The sequence below is a fragment of the Thecamonas trahens genome (genome assembly GCF_000142905.1).
Source record: "Thecamonas trahens ATCC 50062 unplaced genomic scaffold supercont1.55, whole genome shotgun sequence".
Lineage (NCBI taxonomy): Eukaryota > Apusomonadida > Apusomonadidae > Thecamonas > Thecamonas trahens.
In genome coordinates this window covers 241,729-257,319 of record NW_013657625.1, presented here as the reverse complement: position 1 = coordinate 257,319, position 15,591 = coordinate 241,729, and the positions used below count along the sequence as shown (strand labels likewise).

The window sequence follows — 15,591 nt, the reverse complement described above, 5'->3', positions numbered from 1 at the left end:
GGGTGCGTTGTCGCGTGCCACAAAGTGAACCACACAGCTCGAGACCTAGTCATCTCATCACCCCCCTTGCAGCCGCTCCGCCGCGGCCGACAAGCTGCTAAACACTCGCAACAGCCCACGCATTTACGTCGCCGTGCCGATCGGCCGCCCTGCGGCGCGTGCCTCGACCTCGGCCTCCAGCATCTTGATCCGCGCGCGGTAGTCCTCCTCCATCCGATCCTTGGCAGTCTCGACTTGCCGCAGGTTGTCGATGTACTTGTCCATCGCTGCCAGCCGCGCTTCGGTCTCGGCCTTGAGCTTGGCATCGCGCATGGTCAGCTTGCGCCGCAGCGAGGCGACGACTACAACCTCCTCCGCCAGCCGGTCCTTCATCCGTGCGTGCTGTACATTGAAGCTCTCTGTGAGGTCGTCATTGACTTGCTTGAGCATTGCCACCTGCTCGCTCAGCTCCTCGTTCTCCATCGCCAGCTCGGCCAGCCGGTCTTCCAGCGCCTGCAGCTCGCGGGCTCGCATCGGGCACGCCTCACACGCACCGCCGCCACTTGCAACCTCGATAGTAAGCCCGTCGCCGCTGCGCGAGACCTGCAGACGCAGCGCATCACGTTGTGCGCTCACCTCCTTCAGCTCGGCGCGTACAAGCTCCAGCTCAGCACTGGCCTCGGCTTCGGACGCCTCGAGCGTCCGCACCGACCGCTGCAGATCCGCCAACTGGAGCGCAGACTCGCGCGAGAGCGCAGACTTGGACAGCCTCAGCTCCGACTCGAGCAGCGTGGCCTTGGCCTCCAGGCTCTGCCGTGCCTTGACCTCGCCGTCGATGCGATAGTAAAGCTCTTCGCGCTCCATGTTGAGATCCTCCATCAGTTCGGCCTTTTTCACCTCAAACTGGAGCTTCTCCTGCTCCCAATCCTTGCGCGCCGCGGCCTCGGCCTCAACCTGGTTGTTCAGCGCCTCTACCCGGAGGCTCAGCACCTCGCGCTCGTATGAGACCGCCGCCAGCTCGCGTGAGACGGCGTCCAATGCTGCGTTGAGCTCGGTGCTCATCGCCAGATGCCGGGCCTGTGCCTCGCCGGCCCCGCGCCACAGCGCCATGTACTCGGCCTCCATCTCCCACCGCTCCAGCGCCCCAGCCGCTCAGCCTCGTTGGCCTCGGCCTCGGCACTCACTCCGACGGAGGTATCTCCGCGGAGCGCCGCCACCTGTGCAAGCAGCGCCGCGTTGTCGCGCCGAAGATGTCCCAGCTCTGTACGCGCGGCTGCAAAATCCGCCATCGCTGCCGCGCCCTCGTCGGCGGCCAGCTCCATTCGCAGTGTATGGACCGACGACGCGGCGGTCGCTAGCTGCTGCGGCGTTGACGGCGCCGCGGCACCTTCTCCACTTGTCAAAGTCGAGCTTGCGGCGTCGCCACCGAGCGATGACCGCAGCGCGCGAGCCTCGTTGAGCGCAGACGACAACGAGGCCAAGACCGGTCGCGACTCAGGCTCGCGGCTCGCATCCAGAGGCTCCTTCTCGTTGAGGTACTCGTAGACGTGCACGCCGCGTGCCGTCTTCCGCCCTCCGGGCGTCGCGTTCTCCTGGGGTGCATCGTCACCAACAGACGAGGCCACCGAGAGCAGCTCGTCGACGCGAACCTCGAGGGTCTCGTTGATTCGCTGGAGCTCATCAGCGCGGGCGGTGGTGTCAAACAGCCGCGAGTCGAGCGTCTCGTTTGCGGCCTCGAGCTGCACCACCTTGGCCTGCAGCGCCTCGTTGGATGCCACAACCTCGCGCATCTGGTTTGTAACCTCCACAAGCTGCTCCTGCAGCTCGGCCCGCTCGGCCGACTCGGTGTCCATGCCGGCCGCAGCCGCCTCGTTTGCGGCGGCGAGCTTGGTCTCCAGCATCTCTGCTCGCACTGCAAGTTCGCGCTGCTGTGTCTCGCCCGCCGCCGCTGCCGCCTCCAGTGCCGCCTGCTCCTTCGATAGCTCACGTACCTGTCCGGTGAGCTCGGCCGCCCGCTGTTCGGCCGCAACCTTGGCTGCGCGGACCTCGGCCAGCTGTGATTTGAGCTCAACTGCCTGTTCTGCCGCGGCCCGTGCCGCGGCGAGGACGCTCTCCATCGTCTCGACCCGCTTCTGGAGCCGCTCGAGATCGCCTTCGTGAGCCGCAGCCTTCTCGTGGGCGGCGGCTGCCTCGGCCTGCAGACGCTGGACTTCGGCTACATGCTCTTCGGCCGACGGTCCTGCCTCTCCTGCCAGCTGCGCGACCTGAGCCTCCAGCTGCGCCACCCTGGTTGCGTCCGCAGCGGCTTGCTCTTCCGCTAGATCGAGCAGCATGCGTGCATTGCCAATCTCAGCCTCAGAGCCAGCAGCCTTCTCCTCGGCAGCCACGACCTCGGCCTGCAGCTTCTCGACCTCGGCCTCGGCAACAGTTGCCTTCTCCTCGGCAGCCACAACTGCGGCCTGAAGCTTCTCGACCTCGGCCTCGGCAACGGTCGCCTTCTCCTCGGCAGCCACAACGTCGGCCTGCAGCTTCTCGACCTCGGCCTCGGCAACGGTCGCCTTCTCCTCGGCAGCCACGACGTCAGCCTGCAGCTTCTCGACCTCGGCCTCGGCAACAGTCGCCTTCTCCTCGGCATCCACAACTGCGGCCTGAAGCTTCTCGACCTCGGCCTCGGCAACGGTCGCCTTCTCCTCGGCAGCCACAACTGCGGCCTGAAGCTTCTCGACCTCGGCCTCGGCAACGGTCGCCTTCTCCTCGGCAGCCACAACTGCGGCCTGCAGCTTCTCGACCTCGGCCTCGGCAACGATCGCCTTCTCCTCGACAGCCACGACATCAGCCTGCAGCTTCTCGACCTCGGCCTCGGCAACGGTCGCCTTCTCCTCGGCAGCCACAACCTCGGTTCGAACAGCCCGAAGCTTCGACGTGAGCAACTCAATGCTGTCATCACTCTCATACTCAATACTCACCTCCGCATCAGCAGCCGCCTCGGCTTCGACCTCCACCTCAGCCAACCGCGCCAACTCGGTCTCGATGCCCTCCTGCAACACATCCAGAACAGAGTCTTCCTGCGCCGATGCAGCCTCGTGGGCAACCACAGCAGCATCCAACTGGCCTTCGAGGTCACGAATCCGGGCAAGAAGCGACGTCTCTCGGCCAGGTGACGCCACCTTGGACGCGGCGCCAATCTCGGCTGCCATTGCATCGTAGCGCTCCTGCAGCTTCTCCAGAGACGCAGCGCTGGCGGCGCGCGTCGCTGCTGCCGCCGACTTGATCTGCTCCACATATGCCTCCATTCGGGTACGCTCGCGTGCGGCACGCTCACGCTCGGCTTCCGCCGCCGCTGCTGCTGCTGCCGCATCCGCTATCGCGCGCTCGCGCTGCTCGGCCAGCCGCTCAACCTGGACCTGCGCCTGTGTGCGCTCGCGGAGTGCAGCCTGGAGCTCCGCCTCTATCTCCTGTCGCGACGCGGTCTCGGCCCCCAGCCGCGCCTCCAGACTCGCCATCCTTCGCAGCGAGCCCGACGACTCGTCACCACCCATCGAGACCGACATTGACATTGCCGACGCCTCACCGGATGCAGCAGACACCGACATCGGGTCGCTGGCATCCAGGCTCCGCCCATCGAGCGAGACCGACCGCAACTCGTGCTGCAGCTCAGAGTTGCGAACATGCAGCCGCGATACCTGCGATCGCACATCAGCGTACGCTGCACGCAGCGTCGCAATCTCCTGAGACGGCCGGTCCTGCGACCGCTCCAGCAGCTCGGCGCGGAAGGCTTCGCGCTCACGCTCAAGCGCCGCCACTCGCGCCCGCAGCGCATCCGCCTGCCGCATGCTGGCAGCCTCGCGACTCCGCGCCTCGTTGAGCGCGCTCTGTACCTCGACAAGCGAAATGGTGAGCTCCGAAATACGCGCCTGCTTGCCAAGCGCCGCGTTGCCGGCAGCCGCCGCTTGCGCCGCCTCGGCCGCGGTCGCCAACACGCCCATCTCATCTTCGAGCGCTCGGAGCTCCAGCGCATGTGCCGCCTCGACCTCGGACAACCGCGCCTCCGCATCCGAGAGTGCAAGCTCAGCCTCGGCCACCTGCGAGTGCAGCGCCGCCACGTCGGCCCGCAGCTGGCTCCGCTCCACGCACACACCGGCATGCTTGGCACGCATGTGCTCCAGCTGCGAGTCCTGCGCCTGCATCGTCGCTATAGCCTTGGCCCGGCTGCTCTGCGCCTCTACTAGCTCAAGTTTGGTAGCCGCAGCGCGCGCTGCAGCCTCGGCCTGCGCCTCGCTAGCCTCCTCCACCTGCCGCTCCAGGCTCGCCACCCGCGCGTCGCGCTCAGCCACAGCAGTCTGTGCCTCCCGCACTGAGGCCTCGGCCCGGCTCAGCGCTGCCTTCAGCGAGGCATGCTCGCTAGCCTCGCCGCCGGAGCCTGATTCGGCAAGCTGGACCCGCAGCGACTCGTTCTCGGCCGCAAGCGCAGCCTTGTGCGCCTCAAGGCTTGCCAGCTTCGACCTCAGTTCCAGCTCCGCCTGCGAGTAACCCGCCGCCGCCGCTTCAGCCTCAGTCACTAGACCGGTCAGCTGCTGAGTCCGCAGCATCTCTTCCTTCAGCTGCAGCTCGGTCTCGGCTGCCCGTTGTGTCGATTTGTCCAGCGCGGTGCGTGCCGCATCAAGCTCAATCTCGAGATCAAGCCGATGCTCGTGCGCGACACCGACAAGCGACGCGAGCTCTTCCTTGCGCAGGTTGAGCACGTTCAGCTGCGCCTCGAGCTTGGTCACGTCGCGCCGATGCGCTTCCATAACATGCTCAGGAACCATACTCTCGCCCGCGCTCGACGCCACGTCGGCCACCACCTCGCGCAACTCGCCCTCGAGCGCTGCAAACTGAGTCTTGAACTCTTCCATCAGCGCAATCTGGTCGCGCTTACTCGCAAGTAGCTCCTTCTCGAGCGTCGACGCCGTCACCCCCAGTTGCGAGTTGGTCTTCGTCAGCTCGGCGTTGGCAGAGAGCAGCGCCTGCTCGTTGCGGGCTCGCCGCGCCTCGCGATCCCGCAGCGAGTTGGCCACCCGCGCGTGTCGCTCGGCGGTGGCCGTCAGGTACTCCACCTGGTCTGCCATTTGGGCCGCCTTGTGCTCGAGTGCCTCCTTGGCCTCTTGCAACGCAATAAGCTCCGAGACCCGCGCCGCAAGTACCTCGCGCTGAGCCTCCGACTTGGCCAGCATTGTCGCGTAGTGGTCCTTCTCGGCACGCGCACTCTCCACACTCGACTCGGCCAGCTGTGCCTCCTCGACGCGCGACGGCAGCGCTGCGTCGAGCCGCTCAAACTCAGCCTGCATCCGCGCAACAACCTCCTTTGCAGACTCGAGCTCATCCTCCAGCTGCGCCTTCTCGTCGCTCACAGCCTGCTCGCGCTCGCGAAGCTGGCGAACATGCTCATGCAGGAGCTCGACCGTCTCGCGCTCCTCCTCGTATTGCTCGTGGAACTTAGCATGCGCTTCTGCATCCAGCTCGCGCTGCACCCGGTCGCGCTCGCTCTCCACCTTGGACACCTTGGCTGCCAGCGTTGCATGCTCGGCCTGGAGTATTTCCACCTTGTCGGCGTGCTCGGCCTCCAGGGCAGCGACGCGCTCACCAAGCTCGTCACGTTCGAGTGTGAGGCTCGCAACTTGTGACGCTAGAGCGCTGCGCTCTTCGCCGACCTCCGCCTCGAGACTCGCGATCTGAGAATCAAGCTTGTCGCGCATCGACCGGAGCTCTGCAACCTCACGAGCAAGCTCAGTCCGCCCACTCTCCAGCTCGGTGACCTTGGCCTCCAGCGCCTCGCGCTCGGCCTCGATCTCAACCACCTGCTTCTCGAGCACAACGGCGCGCTGGGCCTCGGCTCGGTCGCTGGCGGCCCGGTCTCGCTCTCGTGTCAGCTCGGCAGCCAAGCGGTCGACATGCTGCGGATGACTCGCCGCAAGCTCGCCTAGCGATTCGCGCGCTACAGCCACCGCCGCCGCGTACTCAGCCAGCTTGGCTGCCGGCAGACCGTCATCTCCTCCTGTGGGACTCTCCAGCGCAGCCTCTAGTTGGTTCAGATCCGCGTGCAAGTCCACCACAAGGTCGTCGAGCGCGGCGGTGTCAACATCTCCCGTCACACCATCGTCCGACAAATGATCAGCATCAACAGTAGCCTGGTGGAGTGCGTCTTGTGCGCGGGCAACTGCAGTTTGCAGCTCGTCACGCTCGGCCCGCAAAGATGCGAGCTCGCGCTCGCGCTGTGGAGTAGAAGCAACAACCTCCTCGGCGGCCTTGACCGCTGCGGCAACCTTGACAAGCCGTTCGGCAACAAGATCGGAGGGCACACCGCTTTCGCGCTGCGGCGCGGGCTCCGGCACAGATCCAACCACCTCTGCCGCCGAAGCTGAGATGGCCTCGACGTCGCGCAGTCGCGACTCGAGCATGGCCCGTGCTGTGTTATGCTCCTCCAGCAGCGCCAGAGCGTTGTCCAGCGAAGCCTTGAGCACATCGCGTTCGGCCCGGATGGCAGCCAGGTCGTCGGGCGCGCTCGCTGTCTTCGCAGCAGGCGACACTGTGGGTGCTGCTGCTGGCCGCACTGGCACGGAGGCCAGTACACTGGCAGCTGACGCCGAGATGGCTTCGACATCCCGCAGTCGCGCCTCCAGCGCAGTGCGCGTCACGTTGTGTTCCTCGAGCAACGCGAGCGCGTTGTCCAACGAGGCCTTGAGCACGTCACGTTCGGCTTCAAGCGCACGGAGCGAGTGAGGCTGTGGGGCGTTGGCCGTCAGCTCGCCAGCCACCGCTGCGATGGCCTTGATTTGTGCCAACCGTGCACACGCACGCGCATCAACTACGTCGGCAAACTCAGCCTGCTGCTGATGAGCCTGTGCCGTCGTCTGCGCCATACGCGCCAGCTCGGCTGTCAACCGGTCGCGCGATGTGCGCATGGACGCCATCTCGGTCGAAAGAACAGCCACACGCTGCTCGAGAGCATGCTCGCGTGCAGCGACCGCATCCACCAGTGCACGCGCGGCAGCCGTCGTAGGCTCCATATCGACGCCAGTCGGCTGACCTGGTGCGGCGAGTAAATCCGGCGCGAGCCTGGCTGCCTCGCGGACAGCTGCCAAATATGACTGGATGCGGCTCGCCAGTGTGGCGCGCGCCTCTGACAGGCCTTCTTCGCGGTCGCTGGTGTCGCGAATCATGACTTTGCCCTCCAGCTCTGAGACCAGCTGCTCCAGCACCCCAAACTGGGACTCCATCTCGGCGCCCTGAGTAACCAGCACAGCCTTCTCACGTTCGAGCGGGGCAACCGCATCGACAAGATCGGCCGCCGCGGCCTGGACCGCGGCAACCTGTGCCGCGTACTCGCGCGGAGCGCGAGCTGAATAAGTGTCGCGGGCTTCCGCCAGCCGAGTCAGCGCCTGCGCCACATCCGCAACAGCACACGCGTGCCGCGCATCCAGCGACGCGTCCGAACCAACTGTGTTAGACGAGTTCGGACTTTCTCCCTGGAGCACGCGGGCGGTCTCCCGGAGCGCCTCAATCTGCTCCACCATAGCCAGCTTGTCTGCTGTCGCTGATGCCTCCATAGCGTCCACATCGGCAATGAGGGCCTTTGCGGTCGCCAGCGCTTCAGCAGCGCTAGAGTCGTGTGCGTGGCTCGCAGTCTCTGTCTGTACGAGAAGCGCCTCGGCGTCGGCGACAAGGCCCCGCGCAGCAGCAGCCGCTGCCTCGGCAGTTGCGACCCGCTTCTCCACCACCGTCCGAGACACAAGCTCGGCCTTCTCGGCGCTAGCGGTCTCGCACTCGCCTGTGGCAGCACGACTGGCTTCGGCTGCATCCAATTCGGCGACAAGCTCGCGGGCTGCGGCTGCTGCGGCTGCGGCTGCGGCCGCACGAGCCTCTAGCGACGCGCGCGCCTGCGCAGCTGGGGTTGCAGCTTCTTCCGCCACATCCACAACAGCTGCAATATGCTGGCTCTCAATTGCCGCCAGGTCCTCAACGAGCTCGTGTGCCGCGGCAGCAGCAGCCTCGGCAGCTTCGGCTCGCTGGGTCAGTAGCTTCCGCGATGCGGCCTCAGATGCTAGCACTGCGACAACAAGTTCACGCGCAGCTGCTGCTGCAGCCTTGGTAGCCTCGGAATGGTGTGCATTCTGTTTCGAGGCCACAGTGGCAGGCGCAGCAGCCAGAGCCTCCCGGAGTGCAACAACCTCGACGTCGCGCTCGGCGACCATGGCGCGTGCCTCGGCTGCCGAGGTCTCGGCAGCTTCGACTCGCTCCATGAGCTCATCGCGGACACGGCTCTCCATCTCTACCACGTTGGCCACCAGCTCGCGGGCGGCGGCGGCTGCCGACTCGGCCAACGTCACACGCTCACGCAGCGCATCAATCGCCGCTGCGGACAGCTTAGTCTCTTGTGGCGTAGACTCCAGCTCGGCCACATTGGCCACCAGCTCACGAGCTGCTGAGGCCGCTGCCTCGACAGCAGCAACACGCTCGCTCAGAGCAGTGATGGTGGAAATGGACATAGCATGTGCCGGCGGTGGTGCTGACGACCGCGCCTCCATGGCAGCGACGTCGGAGACCAAATCTCGAGCGGCTGTCGCGACAGCCTCAGCCGTGGCGACGCGCTGGATCAGTGCAGCCTGCGACGCGGCGCCCTTCGCCTCAACGTCTGCCACCAGCTCCCTAGCCGCCACAGCCGCCATCTCAGCCGCAGCCACGCGTTCCTTCAGCGCAACCAGGCTCTCAAGCGGTGGACTCGCTGTCCGCGCCGATGCCTCGAGTTGGCCCACGTCCGCCACCAGCTCGCGAGCAGCAGCCGCAGCCGCTTCAGCCGCCACAACACGCTCCTTCAGCGCAGCCAGGCTCTCGGATGCCGGACTAACAGCCCGTGACGATGCCTCGAGTTGGCCCACGTCCGCCACCAGCTCGCGAGCAGCAGCCGCAGCCGCTTCAGCCGCCACAACACGCTCCTTCAGCGCAACCAGGCTTTCGGATGCCGGACTGACAGCCCGCGAAGACGTTTCCATCTCACTCATGTCTGCCACCAGCTCACGAGCCGCTGCTGCAGCCGCTTCGGCCACCGCCACGCGCTCCTTCAGCGCAACCAGGCTCTCGGATGCCGGACTAACAGCCCGTGACGATGCCTCGAGTTGACCCACGTCCGCCACCAGCTCGCGAGCAGCAGCCGCAGCCGCTTCAGCCGCCACAACACGCTCCTTCAGCGCAACCAGGCTCTCAGGCGCCGGACTCGCTGTCCGTGACGATGCCTCGAGTTGGCCCACGTCCGCCACCAGCTCTCGAGCCGCCACAGCCGCCATCTCAGCCGCCACAACGCGCTCCTTCAGCGCAGACAGGCTCTCAGGCGCCGGACTAACAGCCCGTGACGATGCCTCGAGTTGGCCCACGTCCACCACCAGCTCGCGAGCCGCAGCCGCAGCCGCTTCAGCCGCCACAACACGCTCCTTCAGCGCAGTCAGGCTCTCAGGACGCGTTGCCAGCTCCTGCTGCAGAGCCGCGACCTCGGCATCGCGGAGCAACACAACATCCCGTGCGGCGTTCGCAGCAGCTTCGGCAGCGACAACACGCTGCTCCATCTCAGCCAGTGACGACGTCTCCATCTCGGTCATCTCCGCGACAAGCTCGCGCGCCGCGCGCGCGGCTGCCTCGGCCGCTGCCGCCCGCTCCGCCAGGCGTTCCACACTGTCTGCGTTCGCTTGCGCGGGCAGTGCCTCAAGAAGCGCCTGAACTTCGGCGTCTCGAGCAATAAGCATGTCACGCGCAGCCTCCACCGCGACAGCTGCGCGCTCCAACTCTTGCTGGCTCGCTGCAGCAACAACCTGTGACGACGCGATATCAGCCACCAGCACCCTGGCCGCCGCACCTGCAGCTGCTGCCTGCTCCGCGCGCTGCTGCAGCACTCCTGCGTCGGTCTTGTCGGCCCCAGCCTCCAGCACTGCCCGCAACCGTGCAACCTCGGCCTCCAGCTCCGACTCGCGCTCGACGGCAGCGTCGACCATGGCGTTTGCCGATGACACTGCGGTGTGCAGCGCAGCGACACGTCGGCCAAGAGCAGCCGCGTACGCCGCTGCCTGTGCTGTGTTGTTGTGCTCGGGGACGCGCGCAAGTGCCATCTCCAACGAGTCGTGCTCCATCCGAGCTGCCGCAAGCTCTGCTTCCATCAGCGATCGCTCGGTCATCCGGTCATGTCGCTCGGCTTCCAGCTCGCGCAGCGCCTGTGCGTATTTGACCTCCAGATCTTCGACATCTTCGACAAGCGCAAGGCTCGACGCCAGTGCCGACTCGACCTGCGCGGCGTACTCGGTCCGCAAAGCCGGTCGAGTCGGGTGGCTCGCGAGCACCTCGACAAGCTCGGAGGTGATCGCCATGAGTCGATCACGGTATCCGCTTATCTGCTCCGCCCCAGCCTCGGTCACCATGAGCAGTGACGAGAGCTCCTGCGAGAGCTCTCCCACCCGCGCCGAATACGCCTGCAGCTCCTGTCGGTACGCCGGGCTCTTCGCCGCAGCGGGTGCACTCACCACAAACTCTTCCAACACGGTCCGGAGCTGCGCTACAGAGCCCAGGTACGTTGCGAGGTTATGGTGGACCCATTGGGAGGCGTCCGCGTTCGGATCCGACTCAGCACCCGCCTGGGGCGGTCCTGCAAGTACATCGTCAAGCTCGGCAGTAATGGCGTCCAGCGACGCCAGGTACGACCGAATCGAGGTCGTCGAGTTAGCACCGGCCTCGCCCACCACTCTAGCCGCCAGTGCTGCCAGCGAGCCGACGGTTCCAGCATGCCGCGCCAGTGCTTCCCGTGCCGCCCGGCTCTGCGCCTGCGCCTCCGACGCAGCTGCTGCCAGCCGCGCTTCGTTGCGGTCCGATGCCGCCACCAGCTCGGTCAGCTCGCCGCGTGCCCGGGCCACCGCCTGCGCATGATCTGTGACACGCTGGGCACGCTGCGCCTCGTCGCGCCCGCCAGCGCGCAGCACCTCCGACTCGGTCACTACAGCCTGCGCCGTCGCTCCGGCTTCAGCGGCGAGCGCCACGTACTGGGCCAGCTTGGCCCGCGCGTCGCTCGCGAGCTCGTCAGACTCGGCCGCCCGCGCAGCCATCTCCTGTGCCGCCTGCTCCGCCGCTGCTGCACGCGCCTTAAACTCGTCCAAATCACTCGCGCTGCTCAGCGTGCTCGTCGCCGCAAGAGTCTCTAGTGCCTGAGCGTGCTCCGCCACCAGCGACCGCATCTCCGAATGCGCCTTGGCTGCTTCCGGGTGGGGTGCATCGAGCAGCTCTGTCACCTGCCGCTGCAGCTCAGCCACCTGCCGCGCTCGCGCACGGAGGCAATCGACCGCGTGCACCAGACCCTGCTCCGACTGCGCCAGAGCAGTCCGGAGCGCGGTCTGTGCCGAGTTCGAGGCGGCCACCAGCGACCGCAGCTCGGTCCGGAGCTGGCCCACCTGCGCCACGTACTCCTCCACCTCGATGCCGCTCTTCGGCGCCGCTGCAAGGTCCGCCTCGGCCTCGGCCAGCACATGCTGAACCTCGACCAGCCTCACCGGCCGCGTCTCGGCTAGATCAGTCAATTCCACCAACGCGCGTTGGACACCGGCAGCGTACTCGACCAGCGACCTCCGCATGTTGGGCGGAACGTTGGCGGCTGCCGGCGCAGCTGCGGCCAGCGACGCCGTAGCTTCAGCCAACGACGACTGTGCCGATCGTGCTAGCGCCAGTGCTGCCTTGCGCTCGTCGTCCATCAGCGCGCTTCGCTCGCGCTCGGCCCGCAGTTCGTCCTCCTGCGCCGCCACGTCTGACAAGAACGAATCGAGCTCTGTCGCCAGCTCGCGAACTGTCGCCGCGTACTGCGACACAACCTCACGCGTAGGGTTCGCAGGCTCAGTCTCGGCATCAGCCGCCTTGGTCGTCACCGCGACATGGTGCGGCGCGCTCTGCACAAACGCAACAAGTCCGGCTTGTAGCGCCCGGAGCCGGCCCGCAAACTCGCGAATCCGATGCTGGCTGGCAGAGCTCTGTGCTGCCAGCTGTGCCTCCAGCGACGACACCTGGCTCCGCAGCGTCGCCGCTTCACTCCGCGGCGAGTACAATGTGTCGCTCGCAGCAAATGCCTCACCCTCGGTTAGCACATCGGTCGCCGAAACAAACGAGTCGTCGTCTGACGAGTACGCTCCAAGCTCGTCGCCGCTAACGTTGGCCGCGGCGGCAGCTGTCTCGGCCTCCAGTGCGCTCAGCTCGGCAAGAAGCGTCGCCACCTGCGATTGCAGGCCAGCCACCTCGTCACGTGAGGCCTCCGCCGACGACGTCGCCGCACGCGCCTGGTTCTCCAGAACAGCCATGCGCTCAACGAGCGCCGTCACTGCGCCGCGAACGGTATCGACCGTCCCAACGTAGTCGGCCAAGTGTGCGTAGGTTGTTCGCAGCTTGCGCATCGTTGCGGCGGACCGCAGCAGCAGCCGCGAGTCGGTCGCCGATAGCGCCCGCTCCAACTGCGCAACCCGCGCTTCCAGTGTCTCCGCGTCCGCGTCCTTGTCCCGCACTGCGTCCTGAAGCTCGACCACCTGATCCTCCAGCTCGCTCGCCGCCGCCTGCAGCGCAGACACCGACGCCGCATAGCCGGCCGCCTCGGCTGCCCGGTTTGCCTCGGACACCGCGAGCGCGTCGCCCAGCTGGGCCTTGAGCGCGTGGACGCGTGCGAGATACAGCCGCAGCGACGACGCCTGTGAGCCCACAAGAGACGCTACCTTGGCCTGCAGCAAATCGCTGAGTCGGAGCAGCGACGCCGGCGTCTCCTCACTCGCTGTTCTCTGTGCCGCGTCGTCCGCCTTAGCCTCCAGCGCACGCAGCCGTGCCAGCGTCGCGTCCAGTGCATGCTTGGCCTCTGTAAGCTGCTCGTCGCGGCGCTCAAGCAGCGCCTGTGTCTCGGCAACAAACGAGGCCAGACCCGCCGAGAGCGCAGACACCCGCTCGAGCCGCACATCCTCGGCAACAACCCGGTCGCGGAGGGCGCGAGTTCCAGCGTTCGTCGCCTCAAGCTCGGCAGTCAGTCGCTCCAGCTCGCGGCGGAGCTCGGCCGACTCGCCGGCCGAGGCCGCTGCAGCGATCGACGCCGCCGACGCCGCTGACGCCGCCGTCAGTTTGGCATTGGCCTCGCTTGCGCCCTGGACCTCGGCTTGGAGACGAGCAATGGTGGCGGCCTGAGCTGCCAGTGTTTCGGCCGCCTCGCTCGCCTGTCGCGCCGACGCCTCACTCGCCGACGCCGCCAGCGCCGCCTGCGCCCGCGAGTTCCAGAGCTCGTCGCGAGCGGCGGCGAGCCGCGCCGCCAGCGCGTCGTTGGACGAGGCCAACTCGTTGGCGAGCACAGCAGCCTCGGCGAGCGCGTCGGCGTAGCGGTGGACGTTGGGCGTGAAGCCTGGCGGGCTGCGGGCGCGCTGCCTCGCTTCGCCAGGCACCTTCGCCACCAGTCGGCCCAGTTCAGCACGCGCGGCTTCAAGCTGCGCAGCGCGCTCCGCCAGTGCTTCGCTTGTGGTAGCCGCCGTCGCCTCGGCCGCTGCCAGCCGCGACTCGAGCTCCTTGGCCTGGGCCCGATGGCGGTTTGCCCGCTCAAAGAACGTGTTGCGGTCGGCGAGGATTTCGTGCGAAGTCGCCAGGAGCGAGTCTGCCGTAGCCGCGGCGGCGTCCGCAGCTGCCACCGCGGCGTCGCGCTCAGCGCGCAAGTCGGCATCGGCATGACTCTCGCCGGCCGCAAGCGTCGCTTCAAGCTCCCGCGCACGGTCGCGATACTTGTGCGCACGCCGGGTAAACACGTCGCGCTGCTGAACAACCTCGTCGTGGAGCCTGGCCAGCGCCTCGTGCTCGGCGCTCAGCGTCTCGTAGTCGTCGCTCAGTGCGACGTGTCGCTGCGAGAGGTCGGTGACCGTGGCCATCAGCTTGTCGGCCACGACATGGTTCTGGTGCTGTACGTCCTTGACAGCGCTTACATCAAAGCCGACGGCCCGTATCGGGGACCGGGTCGGCACCGCAACCTTGACCTCGGGAACCGACGCCAGCTGGTCTGCCAGCGCCCGCCGCAGGTCTGCCACCGTCGCGATGTACTCGGTAAGGTGCGGAGTGGTCGTCGGCACTGCCGCCACGGGCGGCGGTGGCGCCTGTGGTGAACGCACGTGCGACGGCGGGGGCGACGACAATGACGACAACGATGACGACGACGACGATAACGCTGGCGACGGCGCTGGAGATGCCGGCCGCGCACCGTACTGGGCGGGCGCGGCGCTAGCCGCGGGCGTGACCGCGGGCGTGACCGCCGCAGCAGCGGCCTCGCTCTCCAGCCGGGTCACCTTGTCGTCAAGGAACAAAATACCATCCTCCAAGCTCTTGATCTGTTCAAGCAAGCGGGCGTTCTCGGCCTCCAGCGCCGCCTGCCGTGCCTCAAACTGAGCCGTGTTGGCCGCGACCGCAGCCGCCGTACTGGCAGCTGTACTAGCTGCTGCCTCCTCGGGCAAGGCCACAGCAGCAGTTGCCGCAGCACTCGACGCCTCGAGCTTCGCCTCGAGCTCCTCAACTTCGCGCAGCGCGTCGGCGAGCGAGGTGGTGAGCTTGGCGTTCTCTCCGTTCAGCGTCTCGAGCACTGTTGCCGAGAGCCGCACCACAGCATGCGGGTCACGTGTCGCCAGGCCGATGCCGTGGTCTGGTGCGTGGGCTTTGAGCTCCGGATGGAGGTCAAACAAGTTGCGGAGCGGGCTGACGACCGCTCGGGTCTCGAGAGCCACAGAGGTCTCTGCTGCGGCCGACGAGAGCTGTTCCGGCGAGAGCCTTGCCAACTCTTCCATAACCCGAGCGTGCTGCCTTGACACCAGCTCCATATCCATCTTGAGCTCTGCCGGAGCCTCTGGCAGCTCGACAGTATGAGCCAGGAGCTCCAGAAGTGATTGCTGCTCCGAAGCAAGTGTGTGAACCAGGTGATACATGGAGCTCTCCACCGACCTATAACCATAGACCGAGTCTTCATACTTGCGCAACTCCGCCGCCTAGACATATACATACACACACATACACATACATACACACACCGACAAACAAACCATATCAGTCTCTGTCATTCACTACACCCACGCTCACACCACCTCTCAAAGCCTTTCCCCTTTTGGCGCCGAACTTGCCCGCCATCGCCTCCCCTCGTCCACCACCACGCCAGCCCTCCCCCCTCCCCCCTTCCACACACACACACAGTTGAAAGTGTGGGCGTGTATGTGGTGTACGTACGTGTGCGGCCCTCTCTCGTTCCAAGAGGAACTGTAGCTCGGCAATACGCCGGCTCGCCGCAGCGGGCGTCAGCGATGACATGCGGGCGATTCGGCGACGAGTGTCGGTGCTGGAGATGGCGTGCTGGCGGGCTGGCGGGCTGGCGGGCTGGCGGGCTGGCGGGCTGGCGGGCGGGCGGGCGGGCGGGCGGGCGGGCTGGTTGGCTGGTTGGCTGGCTGGTTGGATGGCTGGTTGCCTGGCTAGCTCTCGGTCTCTGCTTCCGCCCAGATGCACATCGTCGTACAAGATCAATGTGTTTTGAGATGGGTAGTCGTATCGCCTATCGATCGAGTGCCG

At 66.6% G+C, this 15,591-nt stretch overlaps 1 protein-coding gene across 1 annotated transcript; it reads right to left on the bottom strand.

The window, feature by feature from the left end:
* Window positions 1-123: 123 nt before the first annotated feature.
* Window positions 124-14,960, bottom strand: AMSG_10071 (uncharacterized protein; the record flags this gene model as incomplete). Its single annotated transcript, XM_013898450.1, has 4 exons — window positions 124-1,113; window positions 1,170-2,390; window positions 2,454-10,619; window positions 10,653-14,960. 4 exons carry the CDS (start codon window positions 14,958-14,960, stop codon window positions 124-126), a joined length of 14,685 nt encoding a protein of 4,894 aa, XP_013753904.1.
* Between the last annotated feature and the right edge of the window lie 631 nt (window positions 14,961-15,591).